Genomic DNA, 24755 nt, shown 5'->3' with positions numbered 1-24755 from the left:
TTCCCTGAGGGAGGACACTGGATTTATGTATGGTGTTCTTACCTGAGGGAGGACACTGGATTTATGTATGGTGTTCTTAACTGAGGGAGGACACTGGATTTATGTATGGTGTTCTTACCTGAGGGAAGACACTGGATTTATGTATGGTGTTCTTACCTGAGGGAAGACACTGGATTTATGTATGGTGACCTTACCTGAGGAAAGACACTGGTTTTATGTATGGTGTTCTTACCTGAGGGAGGACACTGGATTTATGTATGGTGTTCTTACCTGAGGGAAGACACTGGATTTATGTATGGTGTTCTTAACTGAGGGAGGACACTGGATTTATGTATGGTGTTCTTACCTGAGGGAAAACACTGGTTTTGTTATGTGTATAATTGGTGGGATTATAGATTTGGTGTGGAACAATTGTTGTATGAGTTGAGTGTATTTGATAACAGTAAATGGACATATGCTAGTCAATATCAAGAATTTTTATGTACTGAAATAAATCTAGACTGGTATAGACAACAAGTCTTTAAGACTAGTACAAGAAGGGATACATTTGCGAATTGCATATTGGGCAAGACATGTTGTGAGTTTCCTCTTCCATTACATCCACAAGAGAGGAGACAGGGAGACCCCCGTACTGAAGTTAAAATAGAATTGAAACCAATTGTGGTTATTTACCACACATCTGTGGAACCATTTACAGTAGCGTGGTTAGTGAATAAATGTAGTGAAACTAAAGAAGAAGACGGGTTAGAGAAAATAGAACTGCGTTGGGTATATCATCCTATGTTAGGTTCTACTACCCGTATACGGGGATAGAATTGGGTTTTTCTACAGTATCATACAGATAAGCCACTCAGTCCACATTACATAGAACCCGATTAAAACAAAATCACGGGACACCATGACAGATTCAACCAAAGGCAGTGCGGAGACAGTGGGTCCCACACCAATGAAGGGTGAGCCTGACCTCTCTGACACTGCCCTGACTTATGCTGACTTGGAGCTTTCCGTTGACGGTTCTGCATAAATGGATCAGACCACAGGGAAGAAACATGCAGGGTTTGGTATTATGACAATTGATAGAACCACTCACATACAACAACCATTGCCAGATACTTTCTCAGCTCAACAGGCTGAACTTTTGGCACTAACCACTGCCTGTAAAATGGGAGAAGGGAAAAGGGTTACAATTTTCTCTGATTCTGCTTATGCAATAGGGGTTTGTCCCTCCTGGTGTGGTGTCTGGAAGATTAGGGGTTTTCACTATGGTTTTAGATCTCTTGGAGGCTATGATGCTGCCCTCTGCTTTGGCTATTGTGAAGGTTGCTGCTCACACTGGGGGGAACATTTTTGTGAGTATGGGTAACGCCATGGCAGATGAGGCTGCTAAATTGGCTGCCTCAAAGTGTCACAGCCACTCCATGTTCTTCTCTGCTACTGTTGGGAAAGACACTGATGATTTAGTATCTAAACAGGCTTTGGATGTTGGTTCTCATTTGATATGGCAACAGTGGGGTCATTTCCCTACGCCAAGAGGACCATTTGTCCGTCTTGCCATGGATTTGATAGAACTTGCAGAAAGAAAAGAAAGGGAAAAGGTACTGTTTAGTCCTTATTGACAGATTCACCAAGGTGGGTGGAGGCATTTCCCACCACACTCTGTGATGCTAAGACAGTAGCAAAGCTACCAGTGAGGGAGATAATACCTAGATTTGGTCTTCCTGAGGTTTTATCTGCAGACAATGCTACCCACTTCACTGGTGATGTAGTGAAGCAGGTAGCCATAATGACGGGAGTGGACCAGAAATTTGTGTCCATCTACCACCCCCAGAGTAATGGGGTTACCGAGAGAGCTAACCAATCCATTAAACAAGGGTTAGCTAAGGCATGTCACTCCACCAAGAAATCTTGGTTGGATTGTTTACCAATGGTGTTAATGAAAATGTGCAGTAATGTTAATAAAGGCCTGGGGTGTACACCACATGAAATGTTGACAGGAAGACCCATGAATGTTCCCGCACACAGACCCATGACTGACAGACAAATAGACCTCACTCTAGCTGAAGTAGAACACTTGGAGTACATGAAAGAGCTAACTACTATTGTCAGATCTCTCCACTCTCACACTAAGAAAGCTCAGGAGGAGGTACCAGGTGAGGACCCCGACTACCTGCCTGTGGAGGTTGGAGACTGGGTCGAAATCCGGGTCCACAAGAGAAAGAGAAAATGGAACCAACCAAGATGGATGGGGCCATTCAAGGTAACCATGGCAACACCAACCCCAGTCAGAGTTCAGGAAAGGACCGACTGGCCCACCTGCCAGAAGGTGTTCAGCCCACAGGAGATGATGGAGCCAGACACAGCCTAAAACCAGAGGAAGAAGCAGATGAAGGGCAAGACCAAAGCCCTGAAGAACCAACTGTTTTACATGATCAGCAAGCTTATGTTGTAAACCCTTGGGGGGTATAACAGAGGGAAGACGACAGCATGTGGTCATTGGTGGTTGACTGTGTTGGCTCTATCCACACTACTTGTTTGTGTGGGTGATGCCGGCCCTGTCAACACGTGGGTAAAGTTTGTTCGAGACTTAGGTAGAAAAGTGTCCCCAAACGGGACTGCGGTGTTAATTTTGTCTAAACCCAAATCCATGAGAGAGTTGTTTGGTTCAATGAGTAGACAAATGGCAGAGACAGATCAGGCCTGTGGAATGTTGTATTTTATTAGGAGGGCAAAATAAAAGCAGAGCCAGCGTAATGGTTCACTGGGAAATTTGGAAATGGTATGTTCCAGATTTGAATGGGTATCTTATCATTTGTAGTTCCTGTGTTGATAGGCTTTCGCTATGTTTTGATATTTTGTTGTCTTGGTAAATGGGCAGTGAAGACCATGCCTGGTTTAACAGTATTGGCTTTACCTGCCTCCTATGATGAACACTATGATGCCACTGATGTTGACCCCAACTATGACCCTCTCGCTTGCCCAACTGACCCTTAGGATGATTACTATACTACCTATATGTGAATGGTTAAAAGTTCCAGATGTCTAACGTTGATTTCTGTACATGGTTATATGAGACTAGGTAGTCTCAAAGGAGGGAATTTTGGGGGTTACCCTGGGGGTCGGGTGTGGGGCTACACAAATGCCATGATTACTGTATATATGTGATAACCTTTGTATGCTTGCAATGATGGAAAAGTACTGGGTAAATGGAGATTGAGAATTGTCTGCACCTGCTGATAGTCACGCAGCCTCAAGGCCGAGATAGCAGAGTGAGAAACCACAGTCAAGACATGCTTTTCTCATTTTAGATACTTTGTATCTAATCCAATGTAACAATGTTAAGGTGTGATTGATGGTAGGTTGTCCACACCACTAATATAAAATAAAGGTGAAATAAATAAATAAATCAAGAGCGTTGTCTCCTGTTTCGCCACACAGATCTTTACTATAGACTACTGAGGTATTCTGTATGTGAATCTCTGTCTGCAATTGCATTTTATTACTAAAGAATTTTATATCAAGGTTCCTGTGTCTGTGTTATCTATCTGGAAGACTGATTGTTAAGGGAAACTTACATCACCCCATGCAAAGGACCACTCAACAGTTCCATTTACTGCGCAGTACTTTAATGCCACTACTGCAGACAGCCAATGCCTCTCAGTCTGGGACAGGAAATGAAAATGATTGTTGAGGCCATCAACAGTAGTAGTATTTCCAATCAGATTTGTACATACCTTTAACTGTTGGGTTGTTTGTCAATTATAGTGGCATAAAAAGTTATACTATGGAAAATGATATCTAGTATACCAATTAAAAAGACTAACAAACAAAGGTCATGTTGGATTTTTTTGTTTGATCTGTGGAGTAGTTTGAAAGTGTGTACTTAATGAAGTTGGTGGAGCGTTTCAGTCTTCTATGCTGACTGCTGAAGTCCAGAAAGCACATCAGATTGAACAGGCAATCCAGGGCGACATTAATTGAAAATACATGGATGGGGAAGCAGATGGTGAGGTGAAAGAAAGAGCAGTGTTTTAAAGGACATTTACACCCAATAAACCAATTTTTCTGTCCGTAGTTCCATGATTATGAACTATAAACTAAATGCCATAAATTATATCAGAAAGTCAAGTTATGAAAGTGATCTTTTCAACATCCTCAACTTTCAGTCAATCAACTTACAAACTAACAAGCAAGAAGAGATAGTCTACTGCACTTTTTTTTCTCATTTTAGCTACTACAAGTAAATAAATACATCAGGAACTACAAGCACCATAAACATCTGTTTGACTTCAAAGTAATGCATTCTGGGAACAGATGCTATTTTATCCAGCGTCTTCTCTGTTCTCTGAGGGCTTGTCAATGAGAAGAGAACACCAATTCCCATAATGCAAATTCACTTTTTTCCCTCGAAATTGTCCCGTCTGCCGTATCATGAAATGGGAAAATGAGAGCTGCGAAAGGAGTAACCGGGCAGATAAAATTGAACATAAGTTAACGTGCACATAGACACATTAAATATGGAACAGTACCGCAGTTGTATTACGATGGTTCGTTATGACACAGAAGTTGTACGGTGTTCTGTCTTTCTTCGTTTTTGTTGTTAGCTACATGGACGTTGAACTAGCTGGCTAACGTTAGCCACCTCCCTGTCGCGAGCAACGCCGGGGTGTATATCTTCGTTTAGGCTTCGGCTCATCACCGTACTGCAGTATGTTACAGTGGCTAAAAAGAGGGCCAGGGCTCGGTTATAGCATTTGAGCGTTACCGCTGTGCAAAAACAGCGTCGGTTCACACCATTGGTCAACAATGCACAACCCTTTGCAAGCTATAATTAATTCCATATTCTATGCAAGTTAGCCAGCCAGCTTAGTCAGTAGTTAATATGATGGTGCAGTACAGAAATTAATTGCAAGTAACGTTTCAGTGCCCGTGGTACAGTGCTGCCGGTGTATTCCGAAAAGGTAAGAAAAGTTGTCCTCTTTTGCTAAGCAAAGTTTCTTGGTTAGGTTATCAAACAGTTAATCTCCAAGATATCTGTCCACTAGTTTCCAACTTGGGGATCATACAAGGCAGCATGGAGCGAGGAGACACCATGGAGCGAGCTGGCAGCATCCAACTGGACATCCCTGACTTCAGCAACTCTGTGCTGTCCCACCTGAACCAGCTGCGTATGCAGGGGCGGCTGTGCGACATTGTGGTGAACGTGCAGGGCCAGAGCTTCCGTGCTCACAAGGTGGTGCTGGCTGCCAGTTCCCCTTACTTCCGAGACCACATGTCACTGAGCCAGATGAGCACCGTATCCCTGTCAGTCATCCGCAACCCCTCTGTGTTCGAGCAGCTCCTCTCCTTCTGCTACACCGGGAGGCTGTGCATGCAGCTGGCGGACATCATCAGCTACCTGACGGCTGCCAGCTTCCTGCAGATGCAGCACATCATCGACCGCTGCACGCAGATCCTGGAGGGCATCCATCTGAAGATCAGCCTGGCGGATGTGGAGGAGGAGCTGGGGGCCGGAGTGAGGCACAGGGGGGCTGGGAGCTTGGAGGCCAGAAGAGGAGGAGGGGGGTTAGGAACATCAGGGGGCTCGCGCTCCCTTAGCCCGCGCCACAGCAGCCCCAGGGTTCTGGGCCTTCGAGGAAGCAGTGCTGGAGGGGCCTTGGATATCCGGGAGGTGGGAAGCCCAGCGGGGGAGTCCATGAGCCCCCAGATGGTGGAGCACAGCGGGCTGGGCCCAGAGGGGCTGGCTAGGGGGGTGGTAGTGGGCAGCAGGCTGGGGAAGGAGCCCATACTGCGCATCAATCGGGCTGGCCAGTGGTACGTGGAGGCCGAGTCAGAGAGAGGGAGTGGTGGTGAAGAGGGGGAGTCAGTGCGGGTGGTGGACGGGTTGAGGATAAAGACTGAGAGGATGGAGGAGTGGATGGGGCCCGATACCCAGGAGGAAGGGAGCGGGGCGGAGGAGGGAGCAGCCATGATGATCGACACGTCCGGGCGCAGCTCATTGGTGCAGGAGGGTTTTGTCACGGGGGCCAAAAGCTCTCAGCCCTCCAGCAGCTTCAGTGAGACAGAGAGGTGGGTACAAGTTCCAGGGAAGCAGGCCCTTCATGGTTTCATCTATGCCTTTATATAAAGGGAGAGTGTGCATGCAAGTTTTAAACTGAAGTCAAATTCAGCACAAAGTACCTCAGAAAAGCACTTTGGGTAACATTTAAAGTTGAGTGAAAATTCAATACAAAAGTAGCCTACTATATGTATTACTAATGGAAGATGGAGTGCTAAGGTAAATGGCAAGGTGGAGCTACTCACCGAACTGAGGTTTACGGATCCAGTATCTCTGTCCTGTTAGGTTTAGTCCTACTGGCAGTGTGGTGGTGATGGCCGAGAGACAGAGAGCCAAAAGTGAGTCACCCAGCAGAGCGGACAACCAGCGCCACACCAGCTCACAGGTATGTGTCACCCTCATCGACTGGTATTCTACCCTGGTGGTCAGCACTATGCATTCCCAAAGTCCACCATACATCGCTAGTCCTGTGGTTTGTTTGCCAGGGGGAGGAGCAGGCCGTGTTCGACATGGGTGGTTACGAGGAGTACCTGCGTGAGCAGGTGGGTGACCGCTGGTTCCGCTACAACCCTCGGCTCACCTGCATCTACTGCTGCAAGTCCTTCAACCAGAAGGGCAGCCTGGACCGCCACATGCGGCTGCACATGGGCATCACACCTTTCGTTTGTCGCATCTGCGGCAAGAAGTACACACGCAAGGACCAGCTGGAGTACCACATTCGCAAGCACACAGGAAACAAGCCCTTCCATTGCCACGTCTGCGGCAAAAGCTTCCCCTTCCAGGCCATCCTCAACCAGCACTTCCGCAAGAACCACCCGGGCTGCGCCCCTCAGGAGGTGGCCCACAGTGCCTCCCCAGAGACCACCACCGTCTCCTCCCGGGGGGGCCAGAACGAGGAGTCATCGCCCAGCCAGGAGGAGCCAGAGGGGGGTAGCAACGGAGGTGGGGCCTCTTTTGGAGAAGGTGCCCAGGCCTCGGTCTCCACCACTGGGCCTGATTGACCCAGTGGGCCATGGAGGGAGATGGTTGGGGTATGGGAGAACAGGGTATTAGTTTTTTTTGGGGGGGGGGGGCAATTAGGCTGTCGTTTTGTACTCTCCTGCCAGGCGAAGAAAAAAATATATATCTTGGAAGTTGCTTCAAAGGAAAGGATGAAAAGGGAGTAGGTGATTTCAGAGGGTTTTAAGTCCATCCAGGGTGTTATTTTTATAAGCAATTTTCAAATCCCTTCAACTAAACAGCAGGGACGGGAGTTCCAGAATGATGCAAAAGAGTAGTTTGATAGGGCACTTTGTATTATATAGTTATTTATAAGTGATATGTCCGCTTTAAACCACATCTACCTTCATAATACAAACTGAACAGATCAATCGAACACATGAAGAAATGCCACACACTCTAATAACTTCATACAACACTGAATGCCCGTGGTTTTTATTTGACTGTCTATTTTCCCATGTTACAGTTTTATACTTTTGTATTACCGGTTTACAGAGTCAGAATGCAGAAAAGAATAACAGGCTGAAATGGTCACAGTTTGGTCATATTGTATTAATATTGCCAAAACACTGTGCCAGTATAATAACTACATACATCCATACTCTCCATTTTTTCCTTTTGCCTTGAGACAATCTTGAGCAGTTGAGGGTCAATGATAGATAATCAGACTCTTCATATAAGCTCATTATAAGTGCCAGAATGGCTTAAAAAAATGCAATTGCACATGAATAGTAGATATGGCCCAGTGAACAAAAAAAACACTGTTAATTTGGTAGTAATAAGTGCAATGATGAAAATAACACAACCTTCTTGACAGATGTCAAGAAGACCGAAGGGTCAACATGGCTAAATGCTTTTGAAAGTGTAACATTATTTAATCAGTACAACAATTTTACAGATGTATTGTAAAAGAGGACTCTTAATCCATCTGTATTTTACTCGTTAAAACCTCATATCTACATTCTTCAACTAGCTGCTGAATGCATACTTATATACAGGAACGCAAAACACAGGAAACTCAATGGTCTTCAACCTCAGATAAGCTACAATAAAACTGTTACCTCTCACACATCACTACGCAATACAAGTCTGCTCCAAGCAGATTGGTCGATACACTCAGCAGAATTTACAGTATGTAATTGTTTTCTCGTTTTTCTATGTTGTGGTTAACGTTAACTACTTTTTTTTACAAGTGACAGATTTTCTTTCGCATAGGTCTTATGTCTTCGGAACATTTTTTTATCTAGCCAATGTTGGCAATGTTGGAGGATGTAGAGACGAGACAAGATTGTAATGGAGGACACTCGTATCCCTATCAGGGGAGTCCTAAGGAGGAGCAGGATGGGAGACTAATAAGACCTTGCGGCTGTACTGTAGTGCCACCCAAGAGAAAGCAGGAGGTCACTGACTGCCACGGATGGCCCATCACCAGAGGATAGACACGCACCCTGCGTGCTTGCTACAGTAGAATGTGCTCCATTGGAAATCAGTAAGAGGCATCCTGGCAACCAATGGAATTGAGAGGATAAGCCAAGGAACTTATTCCCCCCCTCGCATGGAGGCCAACAGTACTATGCCAAGCACTTAAAGGAGGGGTTTGAAAGGATAGCATTTAAGAATTATGTAAAAGGTATATATCGCATATGCATATTTAAACACATTTGTTGCTATATAAGAGTAAAGAGAACCTAAACAACTTGCTAAGATTTTGAACACAGATATAATGGTAGCATAGTGGATTGGCTGTTCTTTTTTTCCCCCTTTTTGTTTTACAGAGCTGTGAATCATTTGTGGTTGTGAAAGGAGTTTTTATGAATGGGTGTATGCAAGTGAAAAACAGCTACTGATTTGTCCACTGGTTTTTTCTTATCCGGATTGAGAATGCATTACACATCACCACAGTACACCTCAGTCTAGATTCGTCAGACAAAAACAGGTCAACATTTGTTACAACAAATATCAGGTATTTTTGTTTACTGTTTTTAAGTTTACTCTCTTTGTAAGTTACGTTTAAGATTATGGAGTTTAACAAAAACATGCTTTGGCTAACTGCAGTGATATCTTACAGCAAGCTTTATTTAGCAAGTGTGCAAAGCTTAAATATACATGTTTTAATAAAATGAATAAACTATTTTGTGTAAATGAAAATGCCATTATGGCGGTAGCAATGCAGCTATTATCTTACGTCGAAACTAGGGATGCACAAATGTGGAAATGAAACCGGTTGCTTAGGGCCCCAGCCGTTAACAGTTTTTAGGAACTCAGTTGGGGTCTCAACTTACAGTTTTGAAATTTAGTTGAGCATCAGCAGTTTTTTCTCTTATGTCAGTCAATTATTAAGCAGGCGCGAAGGGACATGCCCAGGGTCCTCCCATTGATTTTGTCAGTCACTCTCACTCAGATATCATATTAACGTGGCGTAAGTCATGGCAAAATGTGTAGAATTGCAGGAAATTAGCTTTAAAACTGCAAAAATGTCTCTTCAGCTTATGGCAAAATCTGTAGAATTGCAGGAAATATGGTGTAAAACGGAAGAAAAAAATCTCCACCCCGATGGCAAAATGAGTGGAATAGCATTGAAATTAGTTATAAAATCGCAAAGTCTTCTCTGCACCATGGCAAAATGTGTAGAATTGTGGCAAACTTGCTTTAAAACTGCAATATTTTCTCTGTGTCCCATGGCAACAAAAACAATTATTGCAGGAAATTAACTCAAACATATTTTTTTCTCCATGCCATCAAGAGGGGTCCACTAAAATGTTTTGCCTGTGGGAAAAATGTTGCTTAAGGCCCCCAAAAGGCTAGGGGGAAAATCTTGGTCAATAACCAATATCTTTTTGTCCATGATGACTGATACAATTTATGTATTAGCCATCATGGGAAAATGGCATTACAGAAATTATGTCAACAACTAGCTATTTATCAAAAGGCCTTTTTCATAATTTATAGAAGACCATTTTTGTAAAGGTCCAATATATTTTCACCTAGAGAGCACCAATCCCCGGGTGTGGGAGTTGTACAAGGTGAACGATGCGCCGTGTCATTTTATTTTAGCTCAGATTTAACACCATACAATATTGGTACAGAATATCGTTTTTTCAGCCATGTTTGTCCTATACTGATATGAAGTCAGATATGTTTCAATTAGGGATGCATGATATAAGTATTTTAATACTCAATATTATGCTTGCAGCATGAAGATTCTTAACAATGAGATGGCTTCAGCTAACATAAAAAAATGTGAGTCACGCTCACAGATCATGCCTCTAAGCCAGTGGTCACCAACCTTGGTCCTGGAGAGCTACAGGGTGTGCCGACTTAGAATTAAAACATTCCAGTGCGTACATAGCATTCCAAAGTAGAACTAAAGCGGAATCATTTGAATTGACAGTCGGTTTTCAGATACATTAGATTTCAATCATCTTAGAGATGACATTACATTTACTAACCTTGATGCTGGAAAACCTGGAATCCAGATAGGAAAGTGTTCCTGCATTATGTGTAAAAAATAAAAAACTATTTGATTTTTAAACAATTACTATGTGAAAAAAGAACAAAACTCAATGTTTGGTTTTACAAGATTTTTCCCAGCAGGTACCAGGTTTGCCGGATTTCAATTTAGTTTGAATAGTACTCCCAGGCCTTTTTGGGGATTTGACCAAGATTGATTGTCATGCTGTTTTCTTTGTCTATTGCTTATAATTCAAATGGCTTTTGTTACTTTTTTAATAAGCTTTAACTGCGCAGAGGACATGTGTGTTTGCAGTGTAAATATGATTATTGAACCGTTGTATATGTATTGTTACTGCTGAATGTGGATCAATGACAGGAACAAGCCATCTCGTGTAGCGCCTCTAGTTTCAGCAAACAGATCTATGTCGTCTCCACTTACCTCGGTATGTCGTGTGAAGATTCTTACTAAGCTAGTGAGAGGGTGTCAATAATGCATATATAGTTGATTTAAGTACTGTTCTGGAAAGTTCTGTTTTGACCCATCTGTCCAACTGTGAAAAACAACATCTAGCTAAAAATGTTAAGATGTCAAAATCAGGAATCCAAACATTTCAGTTACTTGAATGAATTGTCAAGCTGAGGCCCTATTTAGCATCAATGCATGCCATCTTTGTCATAGGTTTTCAATGCCAAACTTGGGAAAGTTTCTTTATCAATATATTTGCTCCAAAACATGCCAAATAATATTAGGTGACATTTAATATATTCTACATTTTGTGCTATTATGTCTTGGTCTTGCTGATTTATTGTCTTAGAGGTTTCTCTTTTTTTTAACAATTGTCTTGTGTGAAATGTCTATACACAAATGCATACATGCAGTATATCCAATATTATTTTGGCTGCAAAATGCTTACTCCAACTAATTATTAAGCTATGTAATTAATTGGCAAAAATATTTAATACTTAACGCAAAATATTATTTGCCGTAAAAAATATATTCATAAACAAAGAATATCTCAAAGGAAATTGAATATATTAAATAACAATATTTTACATTTTCCCTGTCAAGAAATGTACAAAACCAGCTGTGGTCTTGCAAGATCTTGCAGGTTATATGTGAAGTTCCCTTTTTATTGAATTGTTTGCATGGTCCTGTTCCTGAAAAAGAAGCATTTCTTGATTATACTGTAAAGGGTAATGCTTTGGGTTAGTGGTATGAAGAGGGTTTGGTTTATCGCTTGGGGTCATTTGCAAGGCCAAAGGTTGATTTGTTAATTGCTTTTGATAATGTGAAAAAGGGTTACTTCACAATAACCACTATATCATTTTCATTATTAAAGTACATTCTCTTCAAAGGAAATAAAGTACTTTAAGTGTTACTGTGATTGGCTGGTTTTATTTTTAGTAAGGTCAGATTTAGCAGTTTGCGTACATGTGACAGGATGAGTTCATGTGTGAATGGATGTGTACCTGTATGTGTACCTTTTGAGTGTTTGTTTAAAAGTGTCATTTTAAGGATGGTCCTTTCACCAATCAACAGATACTTAATCAATTAGTCATTTGACAGATTTACATAAAAAAGTATTGACTCTTAAATACATCACAAAGTAGTCCCCTGTCCATCCGATTTGGTTTATTTTACATTGATACAGAGACCAGAAATTGGCAGTTACATGAATGACGAATCCGAGGTTGGTGTGTGTGATCAGGGGTCACAGGGGTCAGCCACCCGGCCGGTGAACACCATGGTGTTGATGGTAGACTCTCGGATGAGCAGGAGGAAGGGCCGGTTGGCCATAAACACCTCCTGGTTTAAGTTGATGGAGCGGCCAATGGCCACCACAGCTGTGGCAGCAGCCACCTTACTGCCTTCCTCATTCACCTGCAACAGTTTGTTTATTTGTTAAGAATAGTTTAGAAAGTTTATGATCTTCATTGATTTAATGAAGTTAAACAATTCTATTTTATGCTTGTTAATTGTCCAATTAGGCCTAGTGCCCCACCTGATGCCCATTTGATCTGTTAGCAAATAGTTTTTTTCAGATACTTTAAGTGATGATCCTTATGGATTTCATATGATTCTTATGGATCCTGTACATACCTCTATGAATGCTTTATGGAATGCATCTGAAATGTACAGATTATTTGCCTCATCTTCCAGGATGCCTGAGAGGCTGGCATCCCTGGGGCTGAAGATGTCCTCGAGCCCCATGGCCTGAAGTTGCTCCTTCAGACTGAAGCTGTCTTCGATGCGGAAGCGTGGCAGGTGCACCGACACTGTGGTCTCCCTCATGTTATCCAGCCAGCCAGTCAGCTTCTTCAAGTCCAGGTTCTCTTCCACCTTACAACAACAGCAGATGTTCAGTGTGATTGGTGGTATGGAGGATGAGTTGAAATGATCTAATGTGTCATGAATAGCAAATGACTAAAACATGAATAACCTTGGGAGTACAAATATAATTGTCAGTGAACAGTGTAAATGACGACAGTAGGCACCCAGGACCCACCTCAGACAAGGGTGTGCCTTTCAGTGGTAGGATCAGCACCATTGTGATGCCCTCTCCGCGGTACGGCAGCTCCAGCAGCTGCACCTTATCTTCAGTGAACCTGCCGTAGCGAAACTTGGTCTCCTGGTACATCATGGACACTGGGCACGTCTTGGACTTACTCACGTAGAAGTCGGCCTTGAAGACTTTGTCTTTGTCGAATTGGCTTTTCCACTGACCCTGTGAGACAGCAAAAAATAAGGCGACAGTTGAATGAAAGGCAATGGGTTCCTGGGTGGTGGCCAAAATGAAACTTGTTTTGGCCTGTCCGTCCATAGGCAGTGCAGAACACAAAATGTATGAGAAAAATATACTCAACTCACCTTGAAATAGATGGTGTTGACCAGGACCAGCACAGTGTTGGAGTTCAGTGATCCCTCCGGCAAAGTGTTCTGAATCCTTTTTTCCGTCTTGTTTGAGATCCAATCGTTGATGGTCACCCGTGACAGCTCTGGCTTCTCCTGAAAGACCCGTGTTCACAGAATTACACTTCTACCATGTCACATGCCTTGAACTACTTTGGTAACTCTAGAATTGAATTACTCAACACTGTGCAGTAACTTCAGATAAATAACATGTAGCAATACCTCAGTACATCTAATTCAGTTGTTCCCAACTCCGGTCCTCGAGTACCCCCAACAGTACACATTTTTATTGTACCCCCGATCATGCACACCTGATTCTACTTGTCAACTGATCATCAGGCCCTCAATGAGTTGAATCAGGTTTGTCTGGGGCAACAACAAAAATGTGTGCTGTTGGGGGTACTGGAGGACCGGAGTTGGGAACCACTTCTCTAATTGATTACTTAACTCTGGTCCATAATAGTAACAAGTGAATTAACTCTTGTACACACAGTAATTGTTATTAAAGAGTGCATAATATCAAATGCTATTTGTGATGTGTGAAAAGGCCAAATTAAGCAGTAGGCTATGAAAAATGCAAGAGGGAATGACCTTGAAATTGAGTGGCATGAGTTTGGCGCCATACACCAGCTCACTGATATTCTGGTAATTCTCACTGAATGCCAGAGACTTTTCTCCGAAAAGACGGTTGGCTGAGATCAGCTCTGTCGTCTTGTCTTTCTTGCGGTACAGGCGACAGTTTAGCTTGGCGAAGAAGAAATGCACTTGGTCCGACGTCTTCTCTTTGATTGTGTCAAACTCAAACACCTGAATTGAGATTGAGACAGAGGTCAGACATAGGGAGACCTGAGCTGTTATTGGTTGTGGCTATAAATAAATAAACATCACTGAAGAAGAAAGAGCAAGAAAGACTGAGTGAACATATTAACTGACATAAAACCCACATTTCTAGTTCCTCCTGCCTAATGTGTATGAAAAAAATGCTGAGCGGGTCATGCATGTAATTGTAAATGTATAGTAACAGTCTCAATCTTGATGGTTTTATACACGGATTGTAGGAACACTTTCTCTTTCCATGACATAGACTGACCGTGTGAATTCAGGTGAAAGCTATGATCCCTTATTGAGGTCACTTGTTAAATCTACTTCAATCAGTGAAGGGAGGAGACAGGTTAAAGAAGGATTTTTAAGATTGTATATGTGTGCCCATTCAGTCTCTGAATGGCAAGACAAAAATATTTAAGTGCCTTTGAACAGGGTATAGCAGTAGGTGCCAGGCACACTGGCTTGAGTGTGTCAAGAACTGCAACGCTGCTGGGTTTACACACAACAGTTTCCCGTTTGTATTATGAATGGTCCACCACTCAAAGCACATCCAGCCAAAAGGGGGTGCAACGAAATATTAGGAAGGTGTTCTTAATGTTTTGTACACTCTGTATTTTGGCCTTTTAATGCCGGTTACAAAGACCATTTAAAGAGCAACTGCCCCTAAAAACCAACTTCTCATTTTGAAAGCGAACTATGTGGCAATGATAGGAGTCAGACACATTTATTCTAGTGTCCATAAAGTATAAAAAGGAGAATTTTGTCATAAAGTCAGTCTCGTCCAAAATAGAGTTGCAAGATGATAGGAAAAATCATTGTCATGGAATGAAGGGTACCTTAACAGTTTTCCTTAGGTTGGGTTTATTTCAATCCTGCCCACAGCTGGAAGCACCCAAGTAATCATCGATTTGGAGTGCAGCTGCACGCGACCCGATCGTAATGCCCATGGTAAATTTGTACACAATATTTTAAAAGGTCAATAGCTCCAAATTTGTATGACTTACAAACCTCAAATCAACTATATATTGTAGAAATTCACATACAAATATTGAAAGCATTTAATGAGACAACTAAAAGGTGTGCAACATGAAAATATTGTCCCATTTACATTGTGTAATTTATTGATGGTTCCTAACTAGCCCCAGAGATAGGCTATCCGATGTCAACCCCATTTTTCCACGGTCGCACACCAGCCGCGCTGAAGCTAATTGGCTAGCACTACCTAGCCTAGGCAACTTCAAGACACTAGACCTGGTTAGACTATTTCAAGTTATCTAAAAGGGTGAGTGACTAACTGTGTACTGTTTTGGCAGAAGTGAATGTACAAAAGCTTGCCACGTGCGAACACACGAGACACCAACATTATGCTTCAGACCCCTTACGTTCATAATCTGTTTGAGCGTGTTGTTGCAGGCGCCCAGTTTGGTCATGGCGAAGGCTGTGGATATGCTGATAGGGGACATGAAGATGTTGGCCTCGCTGGGTTTATCCTGGGATAGCTGCTTGAACAGGGACAGGGCGAAGCGACTGTTCGCCTTGGACAGCTCCCACACCCGGGGATTGGTGTTCTCAGGGACTTTCTCTGGCTTAGCATCCACTGTCAAGGCTTCATCGTCGGGGCTGCGGTAGACACACTTGGGCTCCAGGGGCACGTCTTTGGGCTTGACATGGCAGAAGTCTTTGAACGCCTGGGAGGTTGACAGCAAGGCGAGGAGCAGCCCCAGAGTCCACACAAACTTGGACAACCTCATCCTGAGGGGGGGAGAGAGGGGTCTGGGTCAGGTTATATGAGGCTTATTCAACCCCTTTGGTCATTGGTCACTAATTTAGACTTGGGAAACCAGCTGTCTCTGGCCAACCGATGGCATGTAATGACCAATGAAGCACCGGGGGAAGGGGAAACTAGCAGACACTGCAGCTCACAAGGACTAGCGTTGGTATAGGCTACAGTATGGTACTGTATACACATCTATTGCTTTAAGCTACCTTGAAATACTGGTACAAACCAGAGGAGGCGCCTTCAGGGAGGAGAGGGATGTCCTACATTTTTAGGAAACGTTAAAAACAATATCATTCAAATAAAAGCATGTCATACCATTGGCTTAACTAGAACAAATTCTAAATAACTTTCAACCTACCTCCCTTACTTTTTAAGTCCCCAGATGCCACTGCAGCACACATTCTAACCAACATAACACCACTCAAAGTAACTTCCAAAGTTCAACTGTCTCTTTGCCTAGTGAGAGGCCGTTGTAATGTAGGGAAACAAAAAAATAAAGCACACACTGGGGCTATCTCAATGGGGAAATTCATCATTTTACATTTACATTACATTTTAGTCATTTAGCAGACGCTCTTATCCAGAGCGACTTACAGTAGTGATTGCATACATTTCATTTCATGCATTTTTTTTTTATACTGGCCCCCCGTGGGAAAGAGTTTCCACTCAGTTTTCTCTCCGAAATATGTGATATTTCAATAAAGCTTAGTGTATGTTATGTTATGAGCTTATTAGAAGCACTTTTTTCTTTAAAGTGGATAATCCTTTTATTCAGCACCTGTAAAAAAAATAAAATTGGGACGCAAGTAAAACCTCTCCTTTAATGGAATTCATAACTCAAGAGTGGCAATCTAAGTATGTACAGCGGGGTCCAAAATGATTGACACCCTTGATAAATATAAGCAATAAAATAAATAATTTAAATACTTAGCTATATTGTATGCTAACAACATTTTTAACACATTATTTTATACTAATACTGAACATGCTAACCTCCCATTATTGGTAATCTGTAACTTTCTTACTCATTATTCACGATTCATTCAGGATTATCCGTAATCATGGTAGCATCCACATTTTTATAAACATATTCTATTCTTATTTACAATTAAAGTGACTGCAAAATAATCAGAAACACAACCAAAATGAACTGCAAATGCATCCAACAAGTTTGTAGAGTCACAAGCTTGATGTAGTCATTGCGTGCTAGGAATATGGGACCAAATACAAAACCTTTGATTACTTAATATGAACCTTTAGGGGTGTCAATTTTGACCCCTAGCTTTTAGAGAAAGAAAAGTATTACTTGTGACACAAAATCTTTCCTGGAGCAATTGTATTAGTATAAAATAATTTGCCAATTATGTTAGGATACAACATAGCTCAATATTTGAATTATTTATGTAATAGTCATTATTGCTAATCTTTATCAAGGGTGTCAATAACTTTGGATCCCACTGTATATGAAAGGGATTAAAACAGCAACTAGGAACCACACAATGCCAAAAAACTCTGTTTTAAGTTTGAAGACTTACAATAGAACAACATTTCTGTTGAGAAGCTTTGAATTTACCCTCTGTTTATTCAGCTAGCCATTGACAAATACCTGTTGCTAAATACGTGCCATCTTTGAACATAGCGTCACCTCTTTCAACCAAACTAAACCCTACGTAACAGTATTATGAATTGACAATGCCTTACCTGAGGTATATTTTCCTTGTAAATGACTGTGTGTGTGGAACCTAAGTATCGGCTGCGAGTTGAGCTTATGAGTCCCTCATAGGGGTCAAGGTCAGTGTCCTGTAGCGCAAGTGGGGAAAGGAAGATTTACTCAGCTCAAACTTTGAAGTATTGATCGATTCAGTTGAGTTGGTCCCACATGTGGATTGATCCAATGTTCTAAACACATCTTTAATAGTATTTGTTAATAGGAAATAATACAATAGTGCAACATGCCAATACACAGAGAATGGTTACAGTGAAGAATAAATAAGTACAGCCTCGTTTGTATAATTGTACAGAAATACCTCATACATGGTGCAATATTGATATTGAGAAATACTTTTTTATTTTTAATTCACCTTTATTTAACCAGGTAGGCCATTTGAGAACAAGTTGTCATTTACAACTGCGACCTGGCCAAGATAAAGCTAAGCAGTGCGACAAAAAACAACACAGAGTTACACATGGAATAAACAAAAGTACAGTCAATAACACAAATCTATATACAGTGTGTGCAAATGGAGTAAGGAGGTAAGGCAATAAAAAGACCAATAGTAGCGAAGTAATTACAATTCAGTGCTGAGCACTTGTTGGCTGTTTTTCCTTCACTCTGCGGTCTGACTCATCCAAAACCATCTCAATTTGGTTGAGGTCGGGGGATTGTGGAGGCCAGGTCATATGATGCAGCACTCCATCACTCTCCTTCTTGGTAAAATAGCCCTTACACAGCCTGGAGGTGTGTTGGGTCATTGTCCTGTTGAAAAACAAATGATAGTCCCACTAAGCCCAGCGTATCGCTGCAGAATGCTGTGGTAGCAATGCTGGTTAAGTGTGCCTTGAATTCTAAATAAATCACTGACAGTGTCACCAGCAAAGCACCCCCACACCATAACACCTCCTCCTCCATGCTTTACGGTGGGAAATACACAGGCGGAGATCATCCATTCACCCACACCGCGTCTCACAAAGACACAGCGGTTGGATCCAAAAATCTCAAATTTGGACACCAGACCAAATGAGAAATTTTCACCGGTCTAATGTCCATTGCTCGTGTTTCTTGGCCCAAGCAAGTCTCTTCTTATTATTGGTGTCTTTTAGTAGTGGTTTCTTTGCAGCAAATCGACCACGAAGGCCTGATTCACACAGTCTCCTCTGAACTGTTGATGTTGAGATGTGTCTGTTACTTGAAATCTGTGAAGCATTTATTTGGGCTGCGATTTCTGAGGCTGGTAACTCTAATGAACTTATCCTCTGCAGCAGAGGTAACTCTGGGTCTTCCTTTCCTGTGGAGTCCTCATGAGAGCCAGTTTCATCATAACACTTGATGTTTTTTGCGACTGCAATTGAAGAACCTTTCAAAGTTCTTGAAATGTTCCATGTTGACTGACCTACATGTCTTAAAGTAATGGACTGTCATTTCTCTTTGCTTATTTGAGCTGTTCTTGCCATAATATGGACTTGGTCTTTCACCAAATAGGGCTTACTTCTGTGTAACACCCCTGTTTGGCCCAAACGCATTAAGAAGGAAAGAAATTCCACAAATTAACTTTTAAGAAAGCACACCTGTTAATTGAAATGCATTCCAAGTGACTACCTCATGAAGCTGGTTGAGAGAATGCCAAGATTGCCTTGATGACCGCTTTGCACAAAGGGTGGCTATTTGAAGAATCTCAAATATAAAATATATTTTGATTTGTTTAACACTTTTTTGGTTACTACATGATTCCACATGTGTTATTTTGATGTCTTCACCATTATTCTGCAATATAGTAAAAATTAAGAAAAACCCTTGAATGAGTAGGTGTTCTTAAACTTTTGACCGGTAGTGTATGTAAACAACATGTTTTTACATTTTAATACATTTGCAAAAATTTCTAAAAACCTGTTTCCACTTTGTCATTATGGGGTATTGTGTGAAGACTGATGAGGATGTTGTATTTAATCAATTTTAGAGTAAGCTGTAACGTAACAAAAGGTGGAAAAAGGGGTCTGAATACTTTCCGAATGCACTGTATATACATTTTACGGACAATGTATTCTACAATAGTTGTCTTTCCTTATTTCATTTTTTTCCATCCTTCAACTACCCTCAACCCCTCCCATCTACAGTGGGAAGAAAAAGTATGTGAACCCTTTGGAATTACCTGGATTTCTGCATAAATTGGTCATAAAATTTGATCTGATCTTCATCTAAGTCAAAACAATAGACAAACACAGTCTGCTTAAACTAATAACACACACAATTATACGTTTTCATGTCTATTGAACACACTGTGTAAATATTCACAGTGCAGGGTGGAAAAGTATGTGAACCCTTGGATTTAATAACTGGTTGACCCTCCTTTGACAGCAATAACCTCAACCAAACGTTTTCTGTAGTTGCGGATCAGACCTGCACAATGGTCAGGAGGAATTTTGAACCATTCCTCTTTACAAAACTGTTTCAGTTAAGCAATATTCTTGGAATGTCTGGTGTGAACTGCTCTCGAGGTCATGTTATAACATCTCAATCGGATTGAGGTCAGGACTCTTGACTGGGCAGCTCTAACCAACACCTCCAATCTCGTGTCATTGATTGGACTCCAGGTTAGCTGACTCCTGACTCCAATTAGCTTTTGGAGAAGTCATTAGCCTAGGGGTTCACATACTTTTTCCAACCTACATTGTGAATGTTTAAATGATGTATTCAATATAGACAAGAAAAATACAATAATTTGTGTGTTATTAGTTCAAGCAGACTGTCTATTGCTGTGACTTTGTTGAAGATCAGATCACATTTTATTACTAATTTATGCAGAAATCCAGGTAATTCTCTGAAGACCGTACAGTTTCTATTTGACATACTTTTTTTAACTGCTGTTTCACGAAAGTTCTGAACCTACTGTATATACATTTTACAGACACAGTACATTTTACATTAGTTATCTTGTTTTTAGTCCCACCCTTCAGCTCCACTAAACCCATCTTCTCAACAGCATCCAGTTTTGATTTCCATTTACCATATATTTTTCAACTGTGCTGGGATTCACAAAAGTTCTGAACCTTTCTATTCTCATAGTTTCTACAGATTGTCAATTAAAGATAAAAAATGTTGCTAAAATATTAGATTATTGATCGATTGACTATTACTTTTCAAATCACCCAGCAGTGCCATTTGCAGAGTTAGCTCCAGGTGAATGTTGTAATTCTTCATCCGTTCCTGAACCTGTGACCAAAAACCAGCTACATATGGACAGTGCCAAAACAAATGATCTAATGCTTCTGTCTCTTCACAGCAACATCTGCAGAGCTGCGAATGGTTCTATCCCTATATAAACCCAGCAAAAAAAGAAAAGTCCTCTCGCTGTCAACTGCATTTATTTTCAAACGTGTAAATACTTGTATGAACGTAACAAGATTCAACAACTGAGACATAAACTGAACAAGTTCCACAGACATAACAGAAATGGAATAATGTGTCCCTGAACAAAGCGGGGGGGGGGGGTCAAATTCAAAAGCAACAGTCAGTATCTGGTGTGGCCACCAGCTGCATCTCCTCCTCGTGGACTGGAATTGAGATCCGGGCTCCATGTTCTTTGCAAACATGGAGGCAATGCGAGCGAGAGGAAGAGGTAGAGAGAGGAGTAGGATGAGGACAAGAACAAAAGAAGGGGACCAGGCAATAGACGGAGACATATTTCCGACGACATTAGGGCCACTTTGGTGGACCATGTCATAAATCATGGCCTGACGATGAGGGAGCCTGAGTCGCTACGCGGTAGCATCCATAATACAGACATTTAAACTGGAGAACAGGTATGTCTTCAACTTTCTACACTAGACTGTACATATGTAATTGTTGCACATCATTCTGCATCACAGCACAATACAATGTAGTCCTACAACATTAGGTCTATGATCCTCAGTGAACAAAAAAAAAAGTAGTGCTGTGAAGTACATGTAATACAGTTTTGATGTTACTGTGTACAGTATGTAAAAACCTAACCAATGACGACATATTCTTGTATTTTCTACACAACTGCCAGACGACCTCCTGAGGGTGGAAGGCAACGTCTGTTCACCCATCAACAGGAACTGGCCATTGTCAATCTAGTGTTGGCAAACAACACCATCCGCCTACATCAACTACGAGGGTAGATCATTGCCGATCCCACAACATTCCATATTATCAACCATCTCAGTATGTCGACACTGCCGCATCTTGCGTCAACACCAACTTACGACGAAGCAGCTGTACAGGGTTCCATTTGAGAGGAACAGTTTCATTTTGACATAGAAGCGAGATGTTTATCTCCAAGTGTTGTGTCTTATTTGACTTGTGTGTAGAGTTAACACAATGAGACAAATTCCGCAACAAGTGTGTAAGCAATCGCAAAAAACTAATGCAGGGCCAACAGACAAGTTCCTTACTTTTTCCCCCTTCCACTTGCCTCTTCCATTTCTGCGGTAATGCTGCCCATTAGTTGTGTGTGTTTGTAGAAATACAAATGACAGCTAATAAAACATCAGTTTCACAATATTATTTAATTACAGTCCCTGCCAGTAAAGAATCACTGTTGCACATAAGTTACATTTACTTCGAACTTCCAGTTAGTTTTCCCCCTAGTACTCCCCCCCCCCCCCCAAAAAGCAATTGTATTATACAAAAATGCAATCCAATTTTCACACAGTGAATTCTTTAACAAAAGAAAAAATGGTATAACAGCTACATCCAAATTGGAAAAATATTCTAAAACATTCCTTAAGGGAGTATAATATAAAAACAAACATTTTCTTCATCATGTTGAAGTTAAACATGTACCTTAATTTAATTAAGCAAATTCTTACAAGAAAACTTGGGTAGTAGTAATCAAAAGCAATTACATTTCCCAAAGCAATTACATGTCCCAATTACAGTTCCCAAACCAATGAGTGTGTTCAGCGTGAACAAGAGAAAAAGAAAAAGACAGGAAGCGGTCTCTCCCATTGGGACATGGCCGCTCACATGGGAATCAACTCCCAATAATACCCGTTGCCTGTCAGTGTGTGAGGTGTTACAATGTGGGTTAATGTTCCGTTTCATATTCACTTAAAAAGTTAAGTGATCCTGTGCTACTTGCTTGCAGCGGTGGCAACAATTAAGCAGAGGTGGGCCACCGCTTTGTAATGAATATAGGGGGAACACTGATAGGATTGCTAACAAGGACAACTAAGTCCAAAATAAGTAATTAATTCCGCAGTATTTAGTAAAAACTCAATGAATAACTGAAGACATTTCCTGGACAAGAAAGTAACATTCTTGGAAAATAAGTTACTCGTGTTGTCTTGGTGTATGGCTACCCTACTATCAAATGTTACTGCGTTTACCCAATACGAGTCAATCATCACACACACACTTCATTTAAATTAGGAAGCATAAAACAAGACTACCGGGATCTTCTCTCCACAACTTCAAAAAAAAAAAACGGACAACCTTCTAGAAGGGTTGGAAAAATAAAAGCCCCTTGGAAACGGCGGATGTCTTTCCTCTAATCAAACACAGACCAGACGATGCTACGACAGGCCAAACTATTTTCTTGGTTTGTATGAAAGACACAAAATGGCTATGTAAACAAACAGGTGAGTTTCCCGGTATCAACGGATCTTTAATATTAACTTGCGTTGCAGTTTTACAAAGTGTAGATTCTGGCACTGAACTCCTTTGTCTCAAAGGATAAGCGGTTCCTCGGCTCTGCATTGGCAATCAGCTGATTGACTCATCTTTGCACAGCTGATTTTTGTAGAGACCATTTAATATAAATGCTGACTCTTGAAGGAGTTTAATTAACAGCTGCAAGTTGATGGATGTACTGTATAGACAAGCCTGTAGATATGCATCTTAAACTTTGAAATAGTCATCCTGCTGGAAAGCTCGTCACATTTCTTTAGCCTCAATCAGTGCGCTCAACAATAGAACGACTGAGAACAGACAGTATTCAAAATATAGCAGTGAAGGTACGGAGTGAAGAGAATTCCCATGCAGACACATTAAAAGGATACATTTTCCCACCAATTTTTTTCCTAAAGAAGTGAATACTTCAAAATGAAAACGTACATTTATAAGGACATATTTAAACATACATGTTTAAGTTTTAATATTATATTAATTTGCACTGGCGCAAAATGTTCACCTTTTTTCAAACACTTAAATATGAAGAAAAAAATTAGCAACAGACAGGGCTTTGAACCACAGTAGTTAACTTAAGAGGTAATTCACTTTCCCAGTGCGGGCAATGGCAGTTTCTTCTGGTTAATACCTCTGATCGAAAGCAGTTCTTAGAAACCACAGCATGTTAAAATGGACAACTCCACCACTTTTAAACCTCATTTTCATTATCTCCAGCACAATACCATTGTCAACATATGTGTAAACGATGCATTTCTACGTTTTGTTGAAAAAAATAATACATTTAAAAAAGTTACATTCTACCGATGACATCAAAAGCTACATTTTTAAAAACAGTGATTTTCAAACACTATGCGATTCGCGGTGACACGGGGACCATGAAAATACCCTCCCTTGGGCTATAAACTCATTGCAGGTTTTGAAAATCAATGTTTATTTTTGACTTTTTATCCTACTCTGTGATGTCCCAGAGAATAATTTTTTTAGGACCTTTCTTGTCATTTTAAACACAGGTCATAGAAACGTGCTGTTTTCACATATGTAGACACTGGTTTGGTGATGATCAATGAGGTTGAAAAGTGGCGGAATTACCCTTTAAGAAGTAGCCTAACCCATGAAGCATGGCAATATAACAAACCATTTCAAAGTGTTACATTCTTTTGAACCTTCCCCAAATTCTGTCTCTACAATGCATTACAGCAAGGCTTTTGTATCCAATCTTTACGATTGTTCAAATGTCAACAGCGCTTTCCCAAGCAATAGTAACACCAAAAACAACAATAGTATAATAATGTTACATAGCGATTATACATTTAAAAAAAAAAATTAAAAAAAAAGAGGTCCCACCAAAATTGGTGCTTTTAAG

At 41.2% G+C, this 24755-nt stretch overlaps 2 protein-coding genes across 2 annotated transcripts; one reads left to right on the top strand and one right to left on the bottom strand.

The window, feature by feature from the left end:
• Window positions 1–4393: 4393 nt before the first annotated feature.
• Window positions 4394–11886, top strand: zbtb37 (zinc finger and BTB domain containing 37). Its single transcript, XM_029706556.1, has 4 exons — window positions 4394–4958; window positions 5043–6066; window positions 6341–6440; window positions 6541–11886. The coding sequence occupies exons 2-4, from the start codon at window positions 5072–5074 to the stop codon at window positions 7054–7056; spliced, it is 1611 nt and encodes a 536-aa protein (XP_029562416.1). The 5' UTR covers window positions 4394–4958; window positions 5043–5071; the 3' UTR covers window positions 7057–11886.
• Window positions 11887–12123: 237 nt separating this feature from the next.
• Window positions 12124–17844, bottom strand: serpinc1 (serpin peptidase inhibitor, clade C (antithrombin), member 1). The gene is made up of 7 exons (XM_029706557.1): window positions 17725–17844; window positions 15626–15995; window positions 14010–14225; window positions 13377–13514; window positions 13015–13233; window positions 12609–12848; window positions 12124–12389 (listed from the first exon to the last, which is right to left on the bottom strand). The coding sequence occupies exons 2-7, from the start codon at window positions 15992–15994 to the stop codon at window positions 12213–12215; spliced, it is 1359 nt and encodes a 452-aa protein (XP_029562417.1). The 5' UTR covers window position 15995; window positions 17725–17844; the 3' UTR covers window positions 12124–12212.
• Between the last annotated feature and the right edge of the window lie 6911 nt (window positions 17845–24755).

Source organism: Salmo trutta, chromosome 22 (assembly GCF_901001165.1).
Source record: "Salmo trutta chromosome 22, fSalTru1.1, whole genome shotgun sequence".
Taxonomy (NCBI): domain Eukaryota; kingdom Metazoa; phylum Chordata; class Actinopteri; order Salmoniformes; family Salmonidae; genus Salmo; species Salmo trutta.
The sequence above is the reverse complement of the archived record's forward strand: the minus strand, read 5'-3'. Positions and strand labels throughout refer to the sequence as shown.